This window comes from Mesocricetus auratus, unplaced genomic scaffold (genome assembly GCF_017639785.1).
Source record: "Mesocricetus auratus isolate SY011 unplaced genomic scaffold, BCM_Maur_2.0 Super-Scaffold_100025, whole genome shotgun sequence".
Taxonomy (NCBI): Eukaryota; Metazoa; Chordata; class Mammalia; order Rodentia; family Cricetidae; genus Mesocricetus; species Mesocricetus auratus.
Window position 1 is genome coordinate 15,526,936 of NW_024429206.1, and position 21,381 is coordinate 15,548,316.

At 49.5% G+C, this 21,381-nt stretch overlaps 1 protein-coding gene and 1 long non-coding RNA gene across 2 annotated transcripts in view; one reads left to right on the plus strand and one right to left on the minus strand.

The window, feature by feature from the left end:
• Atp6v0a2 (ATPase H+ transporting V0 subunit a2) overlaps positions 1-18,843 on the plus strand; it is a 29,487-nt gene extending 10,644 nt beyond the window's left edge. Inside the window, exons 6-20 of the mRNA XM_040731513.1 lie at positions 1,651-1,777; positions 3,254-3,336; positions 4,747-4,840; positions 5,427-5,639; positions 7,661-7,811; positions 8,506-8,642; positions 9,041-9,228; positions 9,325-9,415; positions 10,197-10,315; positions 12,764-12,974; positions 14,144-14,263; positions 14,742-14,861; positions 15,415-15,532; positions 16,385-16,556; positions 17,893-18,843. Coding sequence (XP_040587447.1) covers positions 1,651-1,777; positions 3,254-3,336; positions 4,747-4,840; positions 5,427-5,639; positions 7,661-7,811; positions 8,506-8,642; positions 9,041-9,228; positions 9,325-9,415; positions 10,197-10,315; positions 12,764-12,974; positions 14,144-14,263; positions 14,742-14,861; positions 15,415-15,532; positions 16,385-16,556; positions 17,893-17,998 — 2,050 coding nt within the window. The 3' untranslated portion in view covers positions 17,999-18,843. The remainder of the gene's footprint in view (positions 1-1,650; positions 1,778-3,253; positions 3,337-4,746; positions 4,841-5,426; positions 5,640-7,660; positions 7,812-8,505; positions 8,643-9,040; positions 9,229-9,324; positions 9,416-10,196; positions 10,316-12,763; positions 12,975-14,143; positions 14,264-14,741; positions 14,862-15,414; positions 15,533-16,384; positions 16,557-17,892) is intronic.
• LOC121133999 lies at positions 18,187-21,345 on the minus strand. The gene is made up of 2 exons (XR_005871000.1): positions 21,214-21,345; positions 18,187-18,682 (listed from the first exon to the last, which is right to left on the minus strand). It is a non-coding gene; the product is annotated as an uncharacterized LOC121133999 (long non-coding RNA).
• Positions 21,346-21,381: the final 36 nt, after the last annotated feature.

Here is a 21,381-nt window from a genome sequence, read left to right on the forward strand (position 1 = left end):
TTATAGCCCATTGTGAGCCACTTTGAGTGTGCTGGGAATTGAACCCAGGCCCTCTGGAAGAACAGCCAGTGCTCTTAACTCCTGAGCTATCTCCTGCCCCTTTTTCTTTCGTTTTGAACATTTTTAAATATGCATATATTTTTTATTTTTAAATTTAAATTTAAATTAGAAACAAGGTTGCTTCACATGTCAATTCTAGGTCCCTCTCCGTTTCCCTCCTCTCCTCCCGTGCCCTCCCACCAACCCCCCCCAATATCCCCTCATTTCCCCAGGGAGGGTGAGGCCCTCCATGGGGGTATCCATAGTCTGTCATTTCATCCAGAGCAGGGCCTAAACCCTCCCCTCTTTTTGAACATTTATCGTGTGTGTGTGTGTGTGTGTGTGTGTGTGTGTGTGTGTGTGTGTGTGTGTGTGTATGTTTGGAGTTGGTTCATGATTCGCACATGGAGGTCAGAGGGCAACTTTCTGGAGTTGGTTCTCTTTCTACTTTGTAAGGTCAGGTGTGGCTGCAAGCATCCCCACTCATTAAGCAATTTTGCCAGCACTACTTTTTTTTTTAGTGGTTCTAGAGATGGGACCAAGAGCCTGGCTCTTTCTTTTCTTTCTTTTTTTTTTTTTTGGTTTTTACGAGACAGGGTTTCTCTGTATTGTTTCGGAGGCTATCAGTCCAGCCCAGCCTCGAACTCACAGAGATCCGCCTGCCTCTGCCTCCCGAGTGCTGGGATTAAAGGCGTGTGCCACCACCGCCCGGCTGAGCCTGGCTCTTTCTAGGCATGTGTTTTGTCACTGAATTACATTTCCAGCTATGGCTTAAAAGAATTTGCTCATATTCCAAGTTCTTATTTGGGCATCCAGTGATGTTTGATGTTTGGTATGAAGTTATGTTTCTTTAGAGAGACTTCTCACTCGCAGGCAGCTTGTTTTGTTTTGTTTTGTTTTTTTTTTTTGGTTTTTCGAGACAGGGTTTCTCTGTGGCTTTGGAGGCTGTCCTGGAACTCACTTTGTAGACCAGGCTGGCCTCGAACTCACAGAGATCCACCTGCCTCTGCCTCCCGAGTGCTGGGATTAAAGGCGTGCGCCACCAACGCCCGGCTACTCACAGGCAGCTTGGAGCCTTGTCAGCCCAGGCTCAGTTTTTGTTCTTAGAACAAGATTTTTATTGGTGTTTAGACTTTTTTTTTTTTTCAATTTAATTTTTGGAAGTGAGATGAACTTGTGCCAAACTCCTGGCTGAGTTCTACGCTGGGGCTGAGTTCTCAGGGCAGACTTCTGTGTCCATTACCGCAGCTGATGAGAGTAAATGGCTGTGAAGGCTCCTGTGCCTCCAGGTCACCATTCCTTTAAGGAGCAGCCCTTTGGGCCAGAAGTCTTGGCTGTGGTGGGTTCTGCCCGTCTCCTCACCTTGCCTGTCCCTGATACTTATTGCCATCTTCCACCCTGGCGTTTCATAAAGAGCAGAGCAGCTGGATATCCAAGACTTTGCCCTCACTAGAGGCTCAGCTTCTCATGGGGGAGGCTCCTTCAGCAACACTTTGTCTAGCGTGTGAGCTTTCTTGCTGCTTGATGATCCTTACACCAGCCTCTTGGCTGGCAGGAGGGAGGCGCAGATCTTCTCAGTCCTCTAATGCCAGGCTGCCCACTGTCTCACAGATTCGTGTCTGGCCTGATTCAGCAAGGCAGAGTCGAAGCATTTGAAAGAATGCTGTGGCGGGCCTGCAAAGGCTATACCATCGTGACCTATGCAGAGCTGGATGAGTCCCTGGAAGACCCCGAGACGGTGAGTGTGTCACAGGCAGAAGCTGGAGTATGGCTTTTGCAGAGCCCTTGCCCAGCCTCTGTGCACACCAGCCCTGAGATTTCGTATGGCTCAGAAAGCAGCAGCTCCATGTCTAAGGTTCAGGCCAGAAGTCTCAGGACACCACCTTTTCCCCACTCCACTCCATCCCCAGACTCAGAGGCTGGACTCAGAAGCAAAGGGAGTCTGGTTCATGCTTGTTTCTTTCTCAGCCCGCTCTGGTCAGGTCCTTGGCTGCTCTTTTCTTGCCTCTAGGTTGCAGCATCCCCAACCTGCACTCTTGCACCTGCCCCCGCTTGCCTTGTCTCCTCCCAGCATCCAGCTGTCCCTGCCAGGGCTTCTCACTCTTCTTAGAATCTGCCAATGCTTCCTGTTTACACAGCAGAGAACGCGAGCTGTGGTGGCTTGGCCTTGTCTGTCCCATGTGCTGTGTTCTCCTGCGCTGTCTCCATGTTCAGCTGGCTGCCCCGTCCCCGCATGCGTCTCTGTGTCCTTTTCCTTTTGCGCCATCTTTCCCCAGGTCATGTGACTCTCCTTCACCTTCATCCCTGCACTTGACAGTCACTCCCACATGTCTAAGATGGTCACACACACCCTGCCTCGCTGCCTCTCCAGCCTGGCTTTTCTGTAGTGTTCACCATCAACCATCATCTTGTCAGCCTGACCATAGCTTCCTTGGCTCACTGCTGTTAGCCTTGGCAGCTCAGCAGTGGCTGGCAACAGGCAGAGTACTTCCAGCTGTGTTCCCAGTACTGGGAACTGAGCCTGGTCCTTGTTCACACTAGGTGAGTTCCGCTCATCGCAGCTCAGTTTCATAGAAATCTGTATTGTTGAACATTTGTAATGATGGCTGGTTCTCATTATTCACAGAATTATGTTGTTAAAGTCACTGCAAACACTCAATTAGCAAATATTATGGGGTTTCTCTGGTTCTGGGGCAGCATGGGCTTGCTCCTCCAGAGTCTCTGTCACTTTTCATCACCACATCTGTCTTTACTTGGTGTTTCGTTTTGACGGTTTACTGTGCACTGTTGGCTCTTGGGAACTACACTCTAACTGCTGATGAGTGAGGCTCATCCACATAGATTTCCAGAAGGCTGCTCGACTGGATTCTAGATGTGTATGTTCCTTGGTGGTCATCTTAAACAGTACCGTCACCAACAAAAACACATACAGGGACGCTGTGGCAGTGATGGAGGAGGGCCCTTGGTTACACTATAAAAGCTGACCTGGAGGAGGCAGAACTCAGCCTTGTGTGCTCTCCCGTGTATTGGGGTGCATGGCTCTGCAGATGCCTGTGAACGGGCATGTGTGCTAGCTTGGGGTTGTTATGAGTGGGTGCAGTGCAGTCATGGATCTGCTGCAGTAAGAGCCACTGCACCCCAGGCACTGAACTTGGTCTGGAAGAGTGGGAGCTGCCAGGCATAGACTCGATGTTCCCTGTGTTTGTCTTTGTAGGGTGAAGTCATAAAGTGGTACGTGTTCCTGATTTCCTTCTGGGGAGACCAGATTGGCCACAAGGTTAAGAAGATATGTGATTGGTGAGAAAGGTTGATTTCTTCCCCTTTTTCAGTACTGGGAAAGGAAGTAGGCCCTCTCAGTTGCCAAGCAGGCTCTCTGCCCTGAGCTTCAGCAGGCCTCTGCTTGTTTTGTTCATTTAATGCATCTAGGACTTGTCAAGTGCACTGACTGCTTAAACTGTCATCTTGACACAAGCCGTAATCACCTGGGGAGGCCATAGGGTTTTGGATCTCCTGGAGCTACAGCTACAGACAGTTGTGAGCTGCCGTGCAGGTCTTGGGTACTGAACCCGGGTCCTCTGTAAGAGCAGCCAGTGCTCTTAACCTCTGAGCCATCTCTCCAGTCACAGCTTGTATCCTTGCAGTAGACATATTTTAGTGTGACCAGGAAAGCTGCCCAGCTCAGGGAAGCCCCTTTGTTGCCTTTACCAGGCTACTCTGGGAGAGGGCTGGTAGCTCCTGCAGAGAAAAAGGCACAGCTCAGCAGGTAGAGTGGCGAGACTGCGTGCTTCCAGCGTTGTCTGGATATCTGAGACTGTGGTGCCTGCAGGACAGATCAGGCCTCAGCCTATGGTTCAGCCTTAACAGTGTCAACCCTGAAACAGTAGCCACCTTGAAGTTATGATCCTCCTGCTCTGCCTCCTGAATGCTGGATTACAGGCTGTGCACCACCATCCTGGCGTGTTTTCTAACGTGTGATTTCTACTTGTTTGGTGGTAGTGTGCTGTGTGCGTGCGTGCATGCGTGCGTGCGTGCGTGCGTGTGCGTGCGTGCGTGTGTGTGTGTGTGTGTGTGTGTGTGTGTGTGTGTATGTATGTGTGTGTGTATGTGTGTGTGTGTCCCGCCCCAAGACAGGAGACAAGGTTTCTCTGTAAAGCTCTGGTTGTGCTGGAACTCACTTTGTAGACCAGGTTGATCTGGAACTCAGAGATCTGCCTGCCTCTGCCTCCTGAGTGCTGGGATTAAAGGTGTGTACCACCACTGTCCAGCTTGCTTGATGGTTCTTAACCTCAGGATATTGGTGCATTTCTGGAAGGCAGGATGGGTTGGATTTGAGAGCAATTTGAGACCTGTTTACTGTAGTAGCCTGCATACAAGGTCTCCCCATATCGGCTGTGGCTTCTTTTTTTTTTATTTTTATTTTTATTTTTCAAGACAGGGTTTCTCTGTGGCTTTGGAGGCTATCCTGGAACTCACTCTGTAGACCAGGCTGGTTTCAAACTCACAGAGATCTGCCTGCCTATGCCTCCCGATTGCTGGGATTAAAGACATGCACCGCCACCACCTGGAGCAGCTGTGGCTTCTTCTTCAGAGTGCTGCCCTGCCTGGTGCTAGAGGTGGTGTGCCTGACACCAGCAGATCCTGGTGCTGAAGTTAGAAGCAGCCCTTCTTGTCCTATAAGACACTAGACTGTTGAATTCTGTCCCTTAGTTACCACTGCCATGTCTACCCGTATCCAAACACGGCTGAGGAGCGCAGGGAGATTCAGGAGGGGCTCAATACTCGGATCCAAGATCTTTACACTGTGAGTAAGCCCAGGCTGGGGCGTATGAGAGGCCATCTGCTTTCTCGGTGAAGCTAGTAGCTAGTTGTGGATGCTCACCATGTGTTCCTGACATTGAAACGCTCTGTTCTTCAGTTACAAAGCCAAGGGTAGTGAAGGGACTTAGAAAAGCCCCTTGTGTCTCTTTGGTATGCTGAATTGTCCTCTGACCGTGGAAGACAAGCTCTAGTGGTGGGCGACACCCCACCTGCCTGTTTAAACTTGAGTTACTCTTGACGGTGTTGAGGGGTCTTGGTAGCAGATTTTCACAGGTGGAAACAGAAGGGCTGGACACGGGAGTTGGTAACTTCCAGGGGTATTGGGACTAGGCCACGCCTGGGTGTAGGCGAGAGTCAAAGGGCTGTTTGGGCCAGTCTGGTCACCCTTGTGCCAGTGACAGGATGTCTAAGCTCTTCCTGTACCCTTGGGACTCTGTTCTAGGAGGCCACCTGATGTGTCCCCTGAATAGCTGGCAGTCTCTGGCTATTCCTGGTGTTACTGCCATGGGAGCAGGTGTCTGGGAAGGAGGTCAGGCTGGTGGACAAGAACCCCACACTTGTCTCCACAGGTGCTACACAAAACAGAGGACTACCTGAGGCAGGTGCTGTGCAAGGCCGCTGAGTCGGTGTGCAGCCGCGTGGTGCAGGTGAGGAAGATGAAAGCCATCTATCACATGCTCAACATGTGCAGCTTCGACGTCACCAACAAGTGTCTCATAGCAGAGGTCTGGTGCCCAGAGGTGGACCTGCCAGGCTTGCGCAGAGCGCTGGAGGAAGGCTCGGTAAGGTTCCCTGCCCCACCAGGACCCTCAGACCCGGACCACTCAAGGACATGGTTCTGCAGACTTGTGTCCCAGGACTGCTGAGGCTGTGGCAGGAGGATGGAGAGCTTGGTGGCCAGCCTGAGACATTGTCTCAGACAACAGAAAACGTGTCTGAGTGCTGGGAAGGGGCTGGGACCCTGCTTTCAGACAGGCTTTGAAGAGTGGGTCTCTGGGGCTAGAGAGATAGATGGCTCATCAGTTACGAGCACTGGCTGCTCTTCCAGAGGACCAGGCTCAATTCCCAGTACCCACAGAGCAGCTCACAACTTGTCCATAACTCCAGTTCCAAGGGTTCTGACACCCTCATACAGATGCAACAACAATGCACAGAAAAAAATATAAAGAAAGAGAAGATTTGGTCTCTCAGGCACTATGTGGGAGAACATTAAGCTTGTTCTGAATAAGTAATGCACTGTACAAATCACAAGACAAAGACGTGAAGAAGCAGCCATGGAAGCGCTTCCTGCTGGCCACAGTCTCTTCAGCCCCTCCCTCGGGGCACTGCCTCACTGCTGCCCCATCTCTGTCCTTAATCTCAGGTGTCCACACAGGGCTAGGGATTGGCAGCCTTTCTTTTTCTCCTTTGTTTACTGTCTGAGATCTGTGTTTGGCCTGTAGTTCCACTGGAAAGTGCAAAGGATGGTGGGTAGGGACTGGCGGGGCTGCTTGACATTGACTCTCTAAACAGCAGATTGATGTTGTTCTCTCTGCTGAATGTCCCTATTTATGACCAGATTAGCTTGCAGACCCGCACCTTGGTTTATTACCTGGTTTTTAAAATCAGGTGCTTTCTAGTTACAAACCCATGGGACAGCCCGTGATCTTTGAAACTTAGCATCTCCTGGTCTTCCAGAAGGGTTTCCCCAGCTCTGGCTCTTGCTGAGTGAGCCCGGTTGCTTCCTGGCTGCCAGAGAGGCACTGGGCTCACCCTCCCAGTTAACACACATGCATTTGGCTCTTTCCCATGGTGGTGGTACTTTTCTCCTCTGTTTTTCGTAGATGGTGTGCATTTCTAGGCAAGTGTAGACACTGCACTGAATTGAGGGGAAAGCTTACAGAGAAAATTCTGCCACAAAGATAAAATTTTGTTTTTTCTTACCCACTTTCTTTTTTGTAAATTAGGTAATACTATAGTTATGTCTAACTTCCTCCTTGCTGAGCACTTTAAATTACTTTTTTATTTTACATTGTGTACATGTGTGGGTACTACAGTGCCTGTGGCTGTCAAAGAACAACATGTGGGAGTTGGTTCTCCTTCCATGTGGGTCCTGGTCATCAGGCTGTAGGCAAGTGCCTTTACCCGCTGAGCCGCCTCACCAGCCCTTTCTTGACCACTTTTAAGAGATCAAGTCCTAGCCAGGTGGTGGCGCACGCCTTTAATCTCAGCACTTGGGAGGCAGAGGCAGGTGGCTCTCTGTGCATTTGAGGCCAGCCTGGTCTACAGAGTTGAGTTCCAGAACATCCAGGGTTGCACAGAGAAACTCTTTTGTCTCAGGGCACAAAGGAGTGGGGGAGGTGATAAAGTCCTAAATATCAGGATTTTTTTATTTATCTCCTTTTTTTTTTCTGTTTGAGATATGCTCTTGCTCTATTGCTAGACTGGGCTCCCTTTCAAGGTTCTCCTGCTAAAACCTCCCAAATGCTGATGTCACAGGTTCGCGATGCCAGCCTGGCTCACATGTCAGTTTTCCATTGCACTGGACTGGACTATGTCTCCATCCACCGAATCTCAGCATTCCATCCCCACTTTCCAGTTCCAATCTGCTCTCCTTCCAAGGGCCCCAGCTCCAAGTTCTGTTCTCATGCCACTAGGCTTTGATTGATGTCTGGCACAGTGACTCACTCACTTCTGTGAATATGCTCATCCCCACACCCCACCCTCTCTGACGCCTGCAGCCCTACTAGAGCATGGCCGGCCAACTGAGTTTTGTAGTTGTTCTCATAGACAGTCATATTTTCCTTTCTTTTCTGTGTGGAAGAGAGAGAGCGGAGCTACAATCCCCTCGTTCATGAACACAATCCCTACAAAAGAAACGCCGCCCACTCTGATCCGCACCAACAAATTCACCGAGGGCTTTCAGAACATCGTGGATGCCTATGGTGTAGGAAGCTACAGAGAAGTGAACCCAGGTAGGCATATGGACAAGGCTGATCTTTCACTTACATCAGCTCAGCTTTGGCTTTGGTTGGGTTTCTGAGACAAAGTTTCACCCTGTAGCTCTGACTAGCCTGTAATTATCAGGATTTAGGCCAGGTTGGCCCTAAACCATTAGTGATCTTTCTGTGTCTGCCTCCGGAGTGCTAGGATTTATAGGCATGTGCCACCATGCCCAGCCCTGTTGGTTCTTTTTGATAGGGGAATGTAGTAAATGCTTGTCTGGCAAGCTCACTGCTGTCACTTTGTCAGCATACTGTAGCATTTAAATAACCTTACTGTGCTGGCCTGAGAGCTGTGTGCTTGCGTGTGCGTGTTTTGTGTGTGTGTGTGTTCATGTGTGTACATACATGCTAACCTAAGGCCCTGTGTGTGTGTGTGTGTACATACATGCTAACCTAAGGCTCCTAGTGTGTGTATGTGTGTGTGTGTGTGTGTGTGTGTATATGTGTATGTGTGCGTGTGTTTATGTGTGTACATACATGCTAACCTAAGGCCCCTAGTGTGTGTCTGTGTGTGTGTGTGTGTGTGTGTGTGTACATACATGCTAACCTAAGGCCCCTAGTGTGGTGTGTGTGTGTGTGTGTGTGTGTGTGTGTGTGTGTGTGTGTGTGTGTGTACATGCTAACCTAAGGCCCTGCTGAGAACTTGCCAACCCTGTTTCTACAGCTCTCTTCACCATCATCACCTTCCCGTTCCTGTTTGCTGTGATGTTTGGTGACTTTGGGCACGGCTTTGTCATGTTCCTGTTTGCTCTCTTACTGGTGTTAAATGAGAATCACCCCAGACTAAGCCAGTCACAGGAGGTAATGCATGCCTGCCAGCCCTTGCATGGTGGGAGCCATCACGTTGTTTGGCTGGAAGAGAGCTGTGTTTTGTTTATTGTTTTTTCTGTGGGGAGTGGTTGAAATGGCCTCAGTCTGGGCTAGCCTCAAACTTGTTACATATGAAAGGCTGGCCTTGAACTTGTGATTCCCCCTGCCTCCACCTCCTGAGTTCTGGGATTACAGGTGCATGTCCCACACCTGGCTCAAGAGCTGTGGGTAAAAAAGTGCTCTATAAGAGAAGTGTGCCTGTTGCCCCTAGGTAAGACATCTGCTGTTGTGGTTTTCTGGGGAGCCCCAGAGGAGTGGCTGGAATGAACTAGAATGAGCTGTCCCTGAGACACTGTCCAGTGAGTTTGCTGTCACCATGTCTTTCCTAGATCCTGAGGATGTTCTTTAATGGTCGCTACATCCTGCTGCTGATGGGGCTGTTCTCCGTGTACACCGGCCTCATCTACAACGACTGCTTCTCCAAGTCTGTGAACCTCTTTGGCTCTGGGTGGAACGTGTCTGCAATGTACAGCTCCAGCCACTCTCGAGAGGAACAAAAGAGGATGGTGCTTTGGAAGTAAGTGGCCTGGGAATGAGGATGCCACAGGTGGGGTATACATTTCCCAAGTCCCTTCCTCTGTACGTGGTGACCTTGCTGTGTCCTCTCTTTCAGTGACAGTACCATCAGGCACAGCAGGACTTTGCAGCTGGACCCAAACATCCCTGGAGTTTTCCGAGGCCCCTACCCTTTCGGCATTGACCCTGTGAGTGCTTCCTTCCCATGTTCCTGAGCAAGGGGAGGTACTGGGTGCTGCTACCCTACCCCTCTGTAAGTGTAGACAGTGGTGTGGCCTGCCACCTGGGGAGCCAGGCCAGTGCAGGAGTGGTTGGCAGCCATGGGTCTGTGGTCATGTCTACAGTCTTTTCCTCTGGTAGAAGTGACCCTTCATGGACGCCAAACAGGTTCTGAACTGCTCCATTGTTTGTGCGAATTGCCTTTGGTCTAGAGAGGAAGGTGAGGGACCCAGGCGGCTCTAGAGTACCAGGCTCCTCCTGTCCTATGAGAGGGCTCAGTAGGCAGATCCCTGGAGGCTAAAATTTTGGACCAGTGCCCTGAAGACTTTATCAGGAGCTATCCTGAAAGTGGATCTCGTCACTGTCAAGTTGGCTGGGAAGGATGCAGGTGAGGCTGCCCAAGGGATGGATGCACAGGACATGGCAGGTCTCAGATCCGTAGTCTTGAGGCTTCAGTCCTGTCCAGGGGTGTCCTTTGTATATGTAGGCCACGTCTGCAGTCTGACTGTGATCCAAAAGGTGAGTGACATTCACAGCATGTTAAGCTGCCCCACTCTGCAGCAAGATCCAGCAATGACTGCAGCCCTGACTCAGGAGAGCCAAGCTGCTTGGTTTTGCCTGGCCTGGGGAAGTCAGTTGAAAGCACCAAGAGCTGTTATTTCCTCTGTAAACAGAGCAACCCCATCCTTTAGGAGCTCTCCAGCACCTGCTAATGGAGCTTACGTTGCTTTTGTTTGGTTTGGTCCTTAGATTTGGAACCTGGCCACAAACCGCCTCACCTTCCTCAATTCCTTCAAGATGAAAATGTCTGTCATTTTAGGAATTATTCACATGACTTTTGGTGTCATTCTGGGAATATTTAACCACTTGTAAGTATATATTCTAATTTGTTTTTCATCTTTCATTTTTTTGGGCAGTCCCTCCTCCACCCTCCTCCACTTTCCAAGAGTTGGGATTACAGGTGTGAGCCAATGTACCCAGCTCAGCAGTTCTGAAGTCTGTGCTTGCAAACCAAGTTTGTCACTCCTAAGTTTTTATTATTTATTTACTCACTTACATATTTCTTACATTTGGTGAGGGGAGGGAGATGGTGCGCATCATAGTACATGCGTGGAGGTCAGGGGACAACTTTTGGGGTTGTTTTTTTCCTTCTACCATGTGTGGGTCTGGGACTTGAACTTAGGTCATCAGGCTTAGCAGCAAATGCTTTTACCCACTGAGTCATCTCTCCACCACCAATACCCCTTTACATTTTTATGTCTATACAAACAGTATGTGTGTGTACATGTGCACTCAGAGGACAGTTTGTGGAAGAGTTTCACCTTTTTCTACTATGTGGGTTCTGGGGAATGAACTTGGGTTGTTAGGCTTGGTGACAGTTGCCTTTACCTCCTGAGCCATCTCACCAGCCCCTTACGTCTTACTTCATTTTGTTTTCCTTTTTGTATGGATGTTTTAACTGAAATATGTCTGGGAGCCATGTAAGTGTCTGGTGCCTGTAGAGGCCAAAGAGGGCATCAGAGCCCCTGAACTGTGTGATGGTTGTAAGCCACCATGTCAGTGCTGGGAATTAAACCCAGGTCGTCTTGAAGAGCAGCCATTGCTCTCAACCACGGAGCCGTCTCTCCAGCCCTTAAGTTTTATTTCTTGATGCTAGGCTGTTGACTGGGCTGGGGCCAGTTGATCTGATGGTGCATGGTAGGATGTGATGCTGTTTTGATTATTTAGCTTTGGAATTGTGGGAGATCAGTGATTTATCCATTCAGTGCATAACTAGATCTGGTGCTATCCTGGGCACCAGGCTTCTGCAGAGAATGGAGAGAGACCTTTGCCTGCCTGGAGCTCCTGTCCAAGTGGGGAGGCATGTGACATGAACACAGGGTTATTCCCAGAAGGGAATTTGCCACATTTTTGTTGTTCTAAAGTAGAAAGCTCTCCATTTGTTTTGTGGGAGAGCCAGCACCTGGACAGACTTCCTCTTCATGCTGACCATGTTTCTCATGACAAAGCATGATTTGCATCATGTAACTCTGTTGCTTTAAGTCCTGACAGAGCTGGGACATTAAACAAATTGTCCAAGGTGGTGAGTGCTTTGAGACACCCAGGGCTGGATAACATGTGTGCTGCTTTTCCAGAGGACTGCACCCAAGCTCTGTTCTCAACACCCATGGTGGGTGGCTCAGCTGCCTGTAATTCCAGCTCCAGGGAGATTTGTTGCCTTTGACCCTGCAATCAAGTGAATCTACCGTCCCCGCCCCCAACATACTTACACGTAATTGAAAATAATTTTTAAAATTGGGGACTGGAGAGACAGCTCAGTTGTTAAGAGCACTTGTTGCTCTTGCAGAGGACCTGGGTTTGGTCTCCAGTGCCCCACATGGTGGCTCACATCACAACCGGCTATGGCTCCAATTCCAGGAAGCTTACACCCTCTTCTGGCCCTTGTGGGCTCCAGGCATATTCATGGTGCACAGACATACATTCAGGCAAAACAGCCATACACATAGAATTAAATAAATTTTAAAAAGTTGATTTCAATAAAACAAGTTTTTTTAAATCTTAAAAAAAAAAAACCTCTAATACTTTGAAGCCAGACTCAATAGCAACATGGCTCACTCTTCCTCTGGGGGAGATCTGCATGTGTGGTTCTGTGGTTCACTCTTTCCTCTGGGGGATCTGCATGTGTGGTTCCGTGGTTCACTCTTCCTCTGTGGGGATCTGCATGTGTGGTTCCGTGGTTCAATCTTCCTCTGTGGGGATCTGCATGTGTGGTTCCGTGGTTCATTCTTCCTCTGGGGGAGATCTGCATGTGTGGTTCTGTGGTTCACTCTTCCTCTGGGCGGGATCTGCATGTGTGGTTCCATGGTTCACTCTTCCTCTGTAAGGATGCATGTGTGGTTCCATGGTTCACTCTTCCTCTGTGGGGATCTGCATGTGTGGTTGTGTGGTTCACTCTTTCCTCTGGGGGGATCTATCTGCATGTGTGGTTCCATGGTTCACTCTTCCTCTGTGGGGATCTGCATGTGTGGTTCCGTGGTTCACTCTTTCCTCTGGGGGGATCTATCTGCATGTGTGGTTCCATGGTTCACTCTTCCTCTGTAGGGATGCATGTGTGGTTGTGTGGTTCGCTCTTCCTCTGTGGGGATCTGCATGTGTGGTTCCGTGGTTCACTCTTTCCTCTGGGGGATCTGCATGTGTGGTTCCGTGGTTCATTCTTCCTCTGGGGGATCTACCTGTAGCAGACACTGTGGAGTCCTAAAGTGGCCCATGGCACTGTAGCAAGAGCCTTTCAGCTGCCTCACCCACCCCTCTTGCAGGCATTTTAGGAAGAAGTTCAACATCTACCTGGTGTCCGTTCCTGAGATCCTCTTCATGCTCTGCATCTTTGGGTACCTCATCTTCATGATCATCTACAAGTGGCTGGCATATTCTGCAGAGACCTCCAGAGAGGCCCCCAGCATCCTGATTGAGTTTATTAACATGTTCCTGTTCCCATCCAGTGAGACGCATGGCCTCTACCCAGGGCAGGTGAGTGCTCCTCTACTTGGTATTGACAATCCTGCACTCGGCACTTTCCAAGTAGTCTGTGACAAGGAAGGCTGAATCGAAAGCAAGAATGTGAAGAGTAGTCTGCTAGTGTTTCTGTTTTTCCTTTCTGCAGTCTTCTCAGAAAGCTATTAACTGAAGTTTGACTCCATTTTTGTTTGTTTTTTTTTCTCTGTGTAGCCCTGGCTGTCCTGGAACTTACTCTGTAGACCAGGCTTGTCTCAAACTCAAGAGTTCTGCCTGCCTCTGCCTCCAGAGTGCTGGGTTTAAAGGCGTGAGCCCTTACCATCTGACTAGATTTGCTTTTTTAAATAATGAATGCTTCATAAAGTTGCCTGCCATCTTTTTACAGGGACCATGATAATCTCTGTTTGATTACAGTATTTTAGTGTGTGATGCCAAAACAAGCTCCTGTTTAGAATTTGTGTGAGTGTGAGAGTGTGTGTGCGTGCGCGTGTGAGTGTGAGAGTGTGTGCGTGCGTGTGTGTGTGCGTGTGTGAGTGTGAGAGTGTGTGTGCGTGTGTGTGAGTGTGAGAGTGTGTGCGTGTGTGAGTGTGAGAGTGTGCGTGCGTGTGTGAGTGTGAGTGTGAGAGTGTGTGTGCGTGTGTGAGTGTGAGAGTGTGCGTGCGTGCGTGAGTGTGAGAGTGTGTGTGAGTGTGAGCGTGAGCGTGAGAGTGTGTGCGTGCGTGTGTGTGTGAGAGTGTGAAAGTGTGTGTGCGTGCGTGTGTGTGTGTGAGTGTGAGTGTGTGTGTGCGTGCGTGTGTGTGAGAGTGTGCGTGCGTGTGTGTGTGTGTGAGTGTGAGAGTGTGTGTGCGTGCGTGTGTGTGTGTGTGTTTATCCCTGACCTGGAACTGTCAAAGTGACCCTCCGTCAACCTCAGGAGCTCTTCCTTCTTGTTTCCCCAGTGTTGGGTCACAAGCTTGTTCAGCCACAGTGGGCTTCAAACTCAGTCCAGACTGAGTCATCACCCAAACCTCCATTTAGAGTTTTCCTAAAGTATTTTTACTGCTCTAGAAGTAATATTTCAGTGCTGTGTCCTGAACATTGTGAGTTGGAAGAAGTGTGGAAGGTCACCCTTGGCCACAGGACTTGGCAGCCCCTGGCCCACACAGTCTGCTCCACACCTCAGTGACTTCTCCCTGCACCAACAGGCGCATGTGCAGAGAGTGTTGCTGGCGCTCACCGTGCTGTCGGTCCCCGTGCTCTTCTTAGGAAAGCCACTCTTCCTGCTGTGGCTGCACAATGGGCGCAGTTGCTTTGGCGTGAGCCGGGTGAGTGTGATCCCCGAGTCCAGAGGTCCTGATTCCTCCAAAGCTGGCTGTGTTTAGAGCCTTGATGTTGCTATTGGGCTGCAGCTCGGGGAATAAGACTGCTGTCCGAGCAATCACAGGCATCTCCTCAGGTCTCCCCGTGGACTCTCCTGGGTGTATTACAGCAGTGGAGGTGCCAGGTCACAAGATAGTTCTGCATTTGTGTTTGTCAGGACCTCAATGCTTTTAGCAGCTGGACCATCTTAAACTCCCAGCAGGAGTGTTCGAGGGTTCTAGTTTCTTGATCCTCGCCCACACTTGTATTTTCCACTCCCCTCCATTGCTCTTTGACAGTCTTTTTAGACTGCACACAAGGTGTGCATCTCCCTGGAGACAATTTTCTTACTCCCTGAGAGCTGAGTCCTAACAGAAGTGGTTTCTTGGGTTTTGTCCCAGCCTTGTGGCATTCCAGGCACTGACAATGCTCTTTCCCGGTTAGAGCGGTTACACACTTGTAAGGAAGGACAGTGAGGAAGAGGTTTCTTTGCTGGGCAGCCAGGACATGGAAGAGGGGAGCAACCGCATGGAAGAAGGCTGCCGGGAAGTGACGTGTGAGGAGGTGAGCTGTGAGCTGAGGGTCGGGTGGGTGAGAGAAGAAGCTATTTATTGGCTGCTCAATGTGGACTGAGTTCCCTGTGCTCGGTTGGTCATTATATGGCCGTTTGAATTCAGGCCAAATAATAGCATCACAAGTTCATAGAGCCAAGGGAGTGAGGAAGAGCCAGGGTGCTCTTCCTGGGGACAGCACCCTCTACCCTCTCTCCCTGGTCTCAAGCATGAGGCTCCACTGTGCACCTGTAGCTGGGAAATGTCCATGTGGATGCTGGGTAGTTTCTGAGGTTAGCTCAGATGTCATTGAGGTCTCTAACCATGGGGCCCTTATGGCAATCACAGTTCGAGGCTGGTGTTTGGGTCAGAGGGAGGAAACTGAAGCTTGAATAGAGTCGGGGAGCTAGTGTGGGGACATGGGTTGGTGAGCCCCATAGTCCCACTGAGAGCAGGACTCACATCTTGGACCTGCTGTTTTTAGCTGCCAGCATGCTGTCCCTGAGGCCATCTAGGGACCCAGAGTGGAGCAGGTTTGTGATATGGTGTCTAATGTTCTCCCTCAGTTTAACTTTGGGGAGATCCTGATGACGCAGACCATCCACTCCATCGAGTACTGCCTGGGCTGCATCTCCAACACCGCGTCCTACCTGAGGCTTTGGGCCCTCAGCCTGGCACATGCACGTATGTTGCTTAGTCCTGAGGAGTGTGTAAGCTCTCCAGGTGGTGGTGGACAAGGGTATTCATTGTTTGGACCCACCTTCCTATCACGCAGGTCATAGTCCAGGCCTAGCCATGGAGGGGCTCTGGGAAATGAGAGCCTGGTGACCTCTGGCATGGATGCTGTCCTCTGTCTCATGTTCCTGAGTGTCCTTGCCATTGCTTTGCTTACTGAGTGGAGTATTTAGTTCAGACTCCTGGAAGTCAGTCCTTATGGTCACGGTTCTGCTCATGCACAGCTGAGCCCCCAGCGTGGCTCACCCTCCACACTCTTAACTGTGAGCCTGCATGTAAGACACACCTGTGTGGGTGCTCTTTAGTCTGTAGGTTGTCTTACCCTGTGCATTGTCATGAGAGGCCAGAGAGCCTAGAGGTGACTGGTCATTGACTGCATTCACCTCACAAACATCGAATCATGTAATGGTGTTGCCTTGATATTCCGTGACAAAACCCTGGGACATGTGAGAGAGATGGGTAAATCACAAGAGAGTATTGACCAACAGGGGACAGAGCAAGGCCCTCTGTGTCCCAAGACAGTGAAGGTGAAGAGGCTGCCTTGTTGGCATTGGACCCAGACTTGGAACAGGTCCCCTTGCTAGGTTCAGACAGAACTCTCAATGCGGTCCAGGCTCTGAGCTTGCTGAGTTAGGCAGTTGGAGGGCACAGTGGAGCCTCCTAAGATTGTTGTTCTTTCCAGAGTTTCGGGTCCTCTGCTTGTGGGGGTAGGCTGACTGGTTGCCATTCCTGCTGTCACGTGGGTGGTGAGAGGGCTTATGTTTTCACAGCCTGAACTCTGCCGAATGGCTTCCTTTGCAGAGCTGTCTGACGTACTGTGGGCCATGCTGATGCGTGTGGGCCTGCGAGTGGACACCACCTACGGGGTCTTCCTGCTGCTACCTGTCATGGCTTTCTTTGCAGTTTTGACTATTTTTATCCTTTTGATCATGGAAGGACTTTCTGCGTTTCTCCATGCCATACGCCTTCACTGGTGAGTGTGACATGTGTCCTCAGAACAGTGTTTTATTTATTTATTTAAAGTGAGGACTAGAGAGACGGCTCAGTGGTTAAGAATGTGAACTGCACTTTCAGAGGATCCAAGTTCAGTTCCCAGCACCTGTATCAGGTGGCTCATAGCCTCCTATTGCTTCAGCTTTAGGGCAGCCAGTGGGTACCTCTGGTCCTTGCAGGTACCTGCGCTCGTGTGCGCATACTCAAGACACGTAATGCTATATAAAAATATAATAAATCTTTTGAGACGGGTGCAGGAGCTGGCAAGAAGGCTCAGTGGGAACAATACTCACTACCAAGTCCATGTCAGTCACCATGGCCCGCATGGTAGAGGGAGAGAGCCGATGCCCAGCAACTGTCTCCTGACAGTCACGTGTGTGCTGTGCGTAAGTGCACCCACCCACATGTACACATGCGCAAATACTAATAACCAATAAAAACCAAAGAGCCACCAACTAAGGAAAAAAAAACCTTTCTAAATGTAATGCTTATAATAAAAAAAATGGCTAGCTCCAACCTACCCAGCTATGATTTAGCAGTTCAGAAACAAAATACAGTCTTCTCACAAGTAAAAGAAAGCTGCTGTCTGTGAAACAATTGTGTATATTCCCCCCCTTTTTTTTGGTCTTTTTTTTTTTTTTGAGACAGGGTCTTGCTATGTAGACCAAGCTGGTCTCAAACTCACAGAGGTCTCCCTGCTTCTGCCTCCCGAGTGCTGGGATTACAGACAGGTGCCACCATGCCTGGCTTGTGTGTGTTCCTACTTTTATCCACATTGGGAATGGCAGGTGTACCTTCCTTGTTGTTGTGAGGTCAGAGGTCAACTTGCAGGTGTTGGTTGTCTCTTTATCATGTGACTCCTGGGCATTGAACTCCGGTTGTTAGGCTTGGTGTCACATGCCTGCACCCCTGGGCCACCTCAGCAATCTCCAGTGCGTTCTTAGTGCTTCTCAATATGTGTCTGGCTGCTGCTCTGTGGTTCCGTAGCCAGTGTGACAGAGGAATCCCAGTGCCTCTTCCTCTGTGTGTGTGACAGACTTTCTGACACGTACAGGGGTGTGGGGGGACCGGGGTGTTGAGGTGGCACGTGGGTGAGACAGACAGAGGTAGGAGCCAGGTGGGGGGGCAGTGTAGACTAGGGAGAGAATGATCAGGTGAGCATGTTCATGCTAAGAATGCAAAGACATGGCAAGATTTTAGCCCAGGAACTTTTAAACAAAGAAATGTAAGAGCATTACTTCACTCACAGTTCCAGGGTGCAGTCCATGGTGGGGAAGGCATGGTGTTTTAATACATATTCATTTCTCTTTTCGTAGGGTTGAATTTCAGAACAAATTCTACGTTGGTGCAGGCACCAAATTTGTTCCTTTCTCCTTCAGTCTGCTCTCCTCCAAGTTCAGTCATGACGACAACATAGCATGATCCACATTGCTGCAGCCATCCTGCTCTCAGATTTATGGAGAACTATCATGTTACAGAATTAACTCAAGTCAGATTTCTGACAGGAAAATTCCACCCTTGTTGATTGCCTTATGATTCAGCCAAATGATTCTGTAAGATACACCTCTCCTCATGTTGAAGATTTTGTAAAGCTCATCACTTCGGACACAGAGATTTCGTTGGTTTTTATTATGAGCAAATATAAATCATGCCAACGTTACATTAAAGTTATTTTTTAAAGTGTAAAATTGGAGGAGAAAAGCCAGCTGGATGGCTAGCTAAAAATGTTTTTAGATACTTGACTCCCTTTCAACTTAAAAATTATTCTATCACGAGAAGATGCCAGATAATATTTTCCAACAGCTCAAGCTAGATGTAGTTTTTTTTTTTTCATCAGTAGATCCCTGCTCACCCTGCTGGCTCAGGAATGTGTGCGCACACGTTCTCTGGGAATGCTGTCAATCACCAGGAGGGGCAGCGCCACAGCCCAATCTTGTTTTAATAATTGGAGGAAATGATGGGACAATATAACACAACAGATGGCTCTCCTGCTTGTATATTTTTACAAGATTCTTGTCCTGATATCCTTATGTCAGAGCAGTCATGACAGCTGTACATTTGGAAAGACGACTATGTGATGGTCCTGAGCCTTAAAGCGCGGTGCACCTGCAGGGAAGACGGGTGGAAGCAGTGTGTATTTTTATAGCGAAGAACAAATGAAGATATTTTACCACAGAGACCTTGCTTCTACTTGGGAACAGTATAATTTTTTACTTTCACACTAATTCTAAATAAAGGTCTGATGGCCACAGTTTAATTTCTAAAAACTGTTCAGAACTGTTGAAACTGTTGAAAACTAATTCTCATTAATCTGTTAATTTATTATCACGAGTGTAGAAATCACCTATTGTTGTGTTAGCTTCGCATGAAGTTGACTTAGTCCCATTGAACACATTGATCTATGTCATATTCTTATAAATTGTGTTCATTTTCACATTTTACATTAAGTGATTTTAGATTAAGTATTTAAGAAAGAAACCCGAGGCTGTGGTGTTGCTTGGTCACTAGACCCTCAGAACCACTTCTCCAGGTGTGGTGACATCTGCCTTGAATTTCTAGCACTCAGAAGGTGGAGGCAGGGGATCACAAGTTCAGGGCTACCCTTGGCTATGTGGCAAGTTTGGGGCCAGCCTGAGCAATGTGACACCCTAAAGAGAAAAAGGAATCTAGCATATTTCTGCCCTCTCGTACTTTTGAGTCTCATGCTACTGCAGAGGCCTGTTGGTCCCCTGCCCCTCCACTCTGTGCGGTAGAGTGGAGCTCCTTGATCAAAAGCCAAGCCTCTGGCAGTCGGAGCAGCTTTCCAGGTCCTTTAGGGCCTGTTTCCTGAGACGGGTGAGCAGCCTGTGCCTGCTGGGCTGTAAGTCACTCCTCTCTAGCTGCAGCAGCGTCTGCACTGGTGGACAATGAGTCCAGTGTTTGTGCCCCGTGTGCCAGCTTCCTGGCAGCTCTGATGCCAACCCTACTGGCCGCTGGGGATGAGGTGGTACTGCCCAGTGGTAGACCTGTCTTATCTGTGTCCAGTGCCATCCCCACGTTGTCACTGTCGATACTCTTCCCCCAGGGGCCTTGGTCCTCAGAGATAACTGATCCCAGGGCCACAGACCAGACAGGAAGTGCAGTTTTGGCCATGTTCACTGGCCATGTTGGCAATTATTATGGAGCTACTTTTACTTTCTAACTAACACCTCTTAGCAGGGTACAGATGGAAGAATGAGGGCCAGTTCTCAGCTGAAGTCTGTCACAGCTATATGGAATGTAATCACATAAACATAAATCACTCCTTTTGTGGACCCTCTGGAAATATAATTGATAGCATCACACAGAGGGAAGCAAGCACCTGTCTGGGTGGTGCCATGTTCATCTTCCTAGAACAGCAACAGAGCCATGTGGTCCGTTCAGGTGTTCACCACGTCACAGACCTCTGTTGGTGGGATATGCATGCAGGGTTTGAGCTCTTGCACTCTCCCTCCACCACGAGACCCGGGACAGACTCCCCCCCCACCCCGCCCCCCAGACCCTTTCCTGGCTTCAGTTCTAGAATGGGTCCGTATGCTTCGAGATATTTAATGCCACCCATGCAGGTCTTGGACCTGTAATCCTCTTGCCTCAACTCAGCTGGCACTGTGGGTGTGCAATGCTGGCTTGGCCCAGAGTTCGTATAACGACATTCAGGCCCAGGGTTCCATCAGCAGTTGTGTAATAGGCATAGACTCTCCATTGGTGACTTAACGGGGCTGGCAAATCAAGCTGTGATTTAGAGTGTGACCCATTATAGGAAATAAAAACAGCTTCAGCAGGCCCCCCCCCCCCCAGGGACATTTCTCTATCGAAGTTTTTACTCTGGGTTTGCTCGCATGCCATACCCTCCAGGCAGACCTTAAGAACTCTGCCATGATGCTGTGAGTAGGGAGTTTTCAGTAATGCCTTTCCCACCTGTGGACTGATGCTGTGGGGCTCTGCTTGAGCACCTCAAGAAATCCTCAGGAAGTGCTACTCTGCAGAATGATGTAACAAGAATGGGTCCCAGAGCCAGGACCTGGGGCAGAAACTAGGAGTCGGTCAGGGCTGCACTGCGCAGATGCATGGAAGGACTAATCTGCCTGTCAGTACTGAACTTACTTTTGCTAGTGACAAATAAATCTATATTTTTGAGATGCCAGTGTCTTGTTTTCTTGTGATCCTGCTTCCTAACCCCCATGCCATAAAGAGTCAGTCCCTTTCTTGGAGCCGCAGCTATTCTGTGTCTAATCGCCGAGACCTGCCTTGCCTGCCTGTCCTGCTGGTTTGCTTCTGTTGCTGTGATAAAACACCAGCCAAAAGTAACTTGGGGAGGAAAGGGTTCGTGTGATCTAGGTTTCACTCAAGGGCAGAAGCACGCAGCAGGAACTGAAGTAGAGACCTTGGAAGAACACTGCTGGTTTGCTCCCCATGGCTTGCTCAGCTGTCAGCCCAGCGCCCCGCTCCCCTCCCCCAGCCTATGCCTGCGGTGGAGATTGTACCGCCCCCAGTGGGCAGGGCCCTTCTACATAAATCAGCAACCAAGAAAAGGCTCCTTAGGCCCATCTGATGGCGATAATGCCTCAGTTGTGATTCCGTTTTCCCGACTAAAATAGGTTTGCGTCAAGTTTACTTACAGAAGCTAACCAGTACACTGCTTCTAGTTCTGCCTGGCTCCGCCTCAGAGTCGTGTCCTTGTCACGTCTCAGCAGCCAACTTTGTTGAGCTTCAGCTTTTCCACCTGCAGAATGGGGCCCTCAGCCCCGCGCCGACGCCGTTGCCCAGGTGCCCGTTGCTAGGTGCAC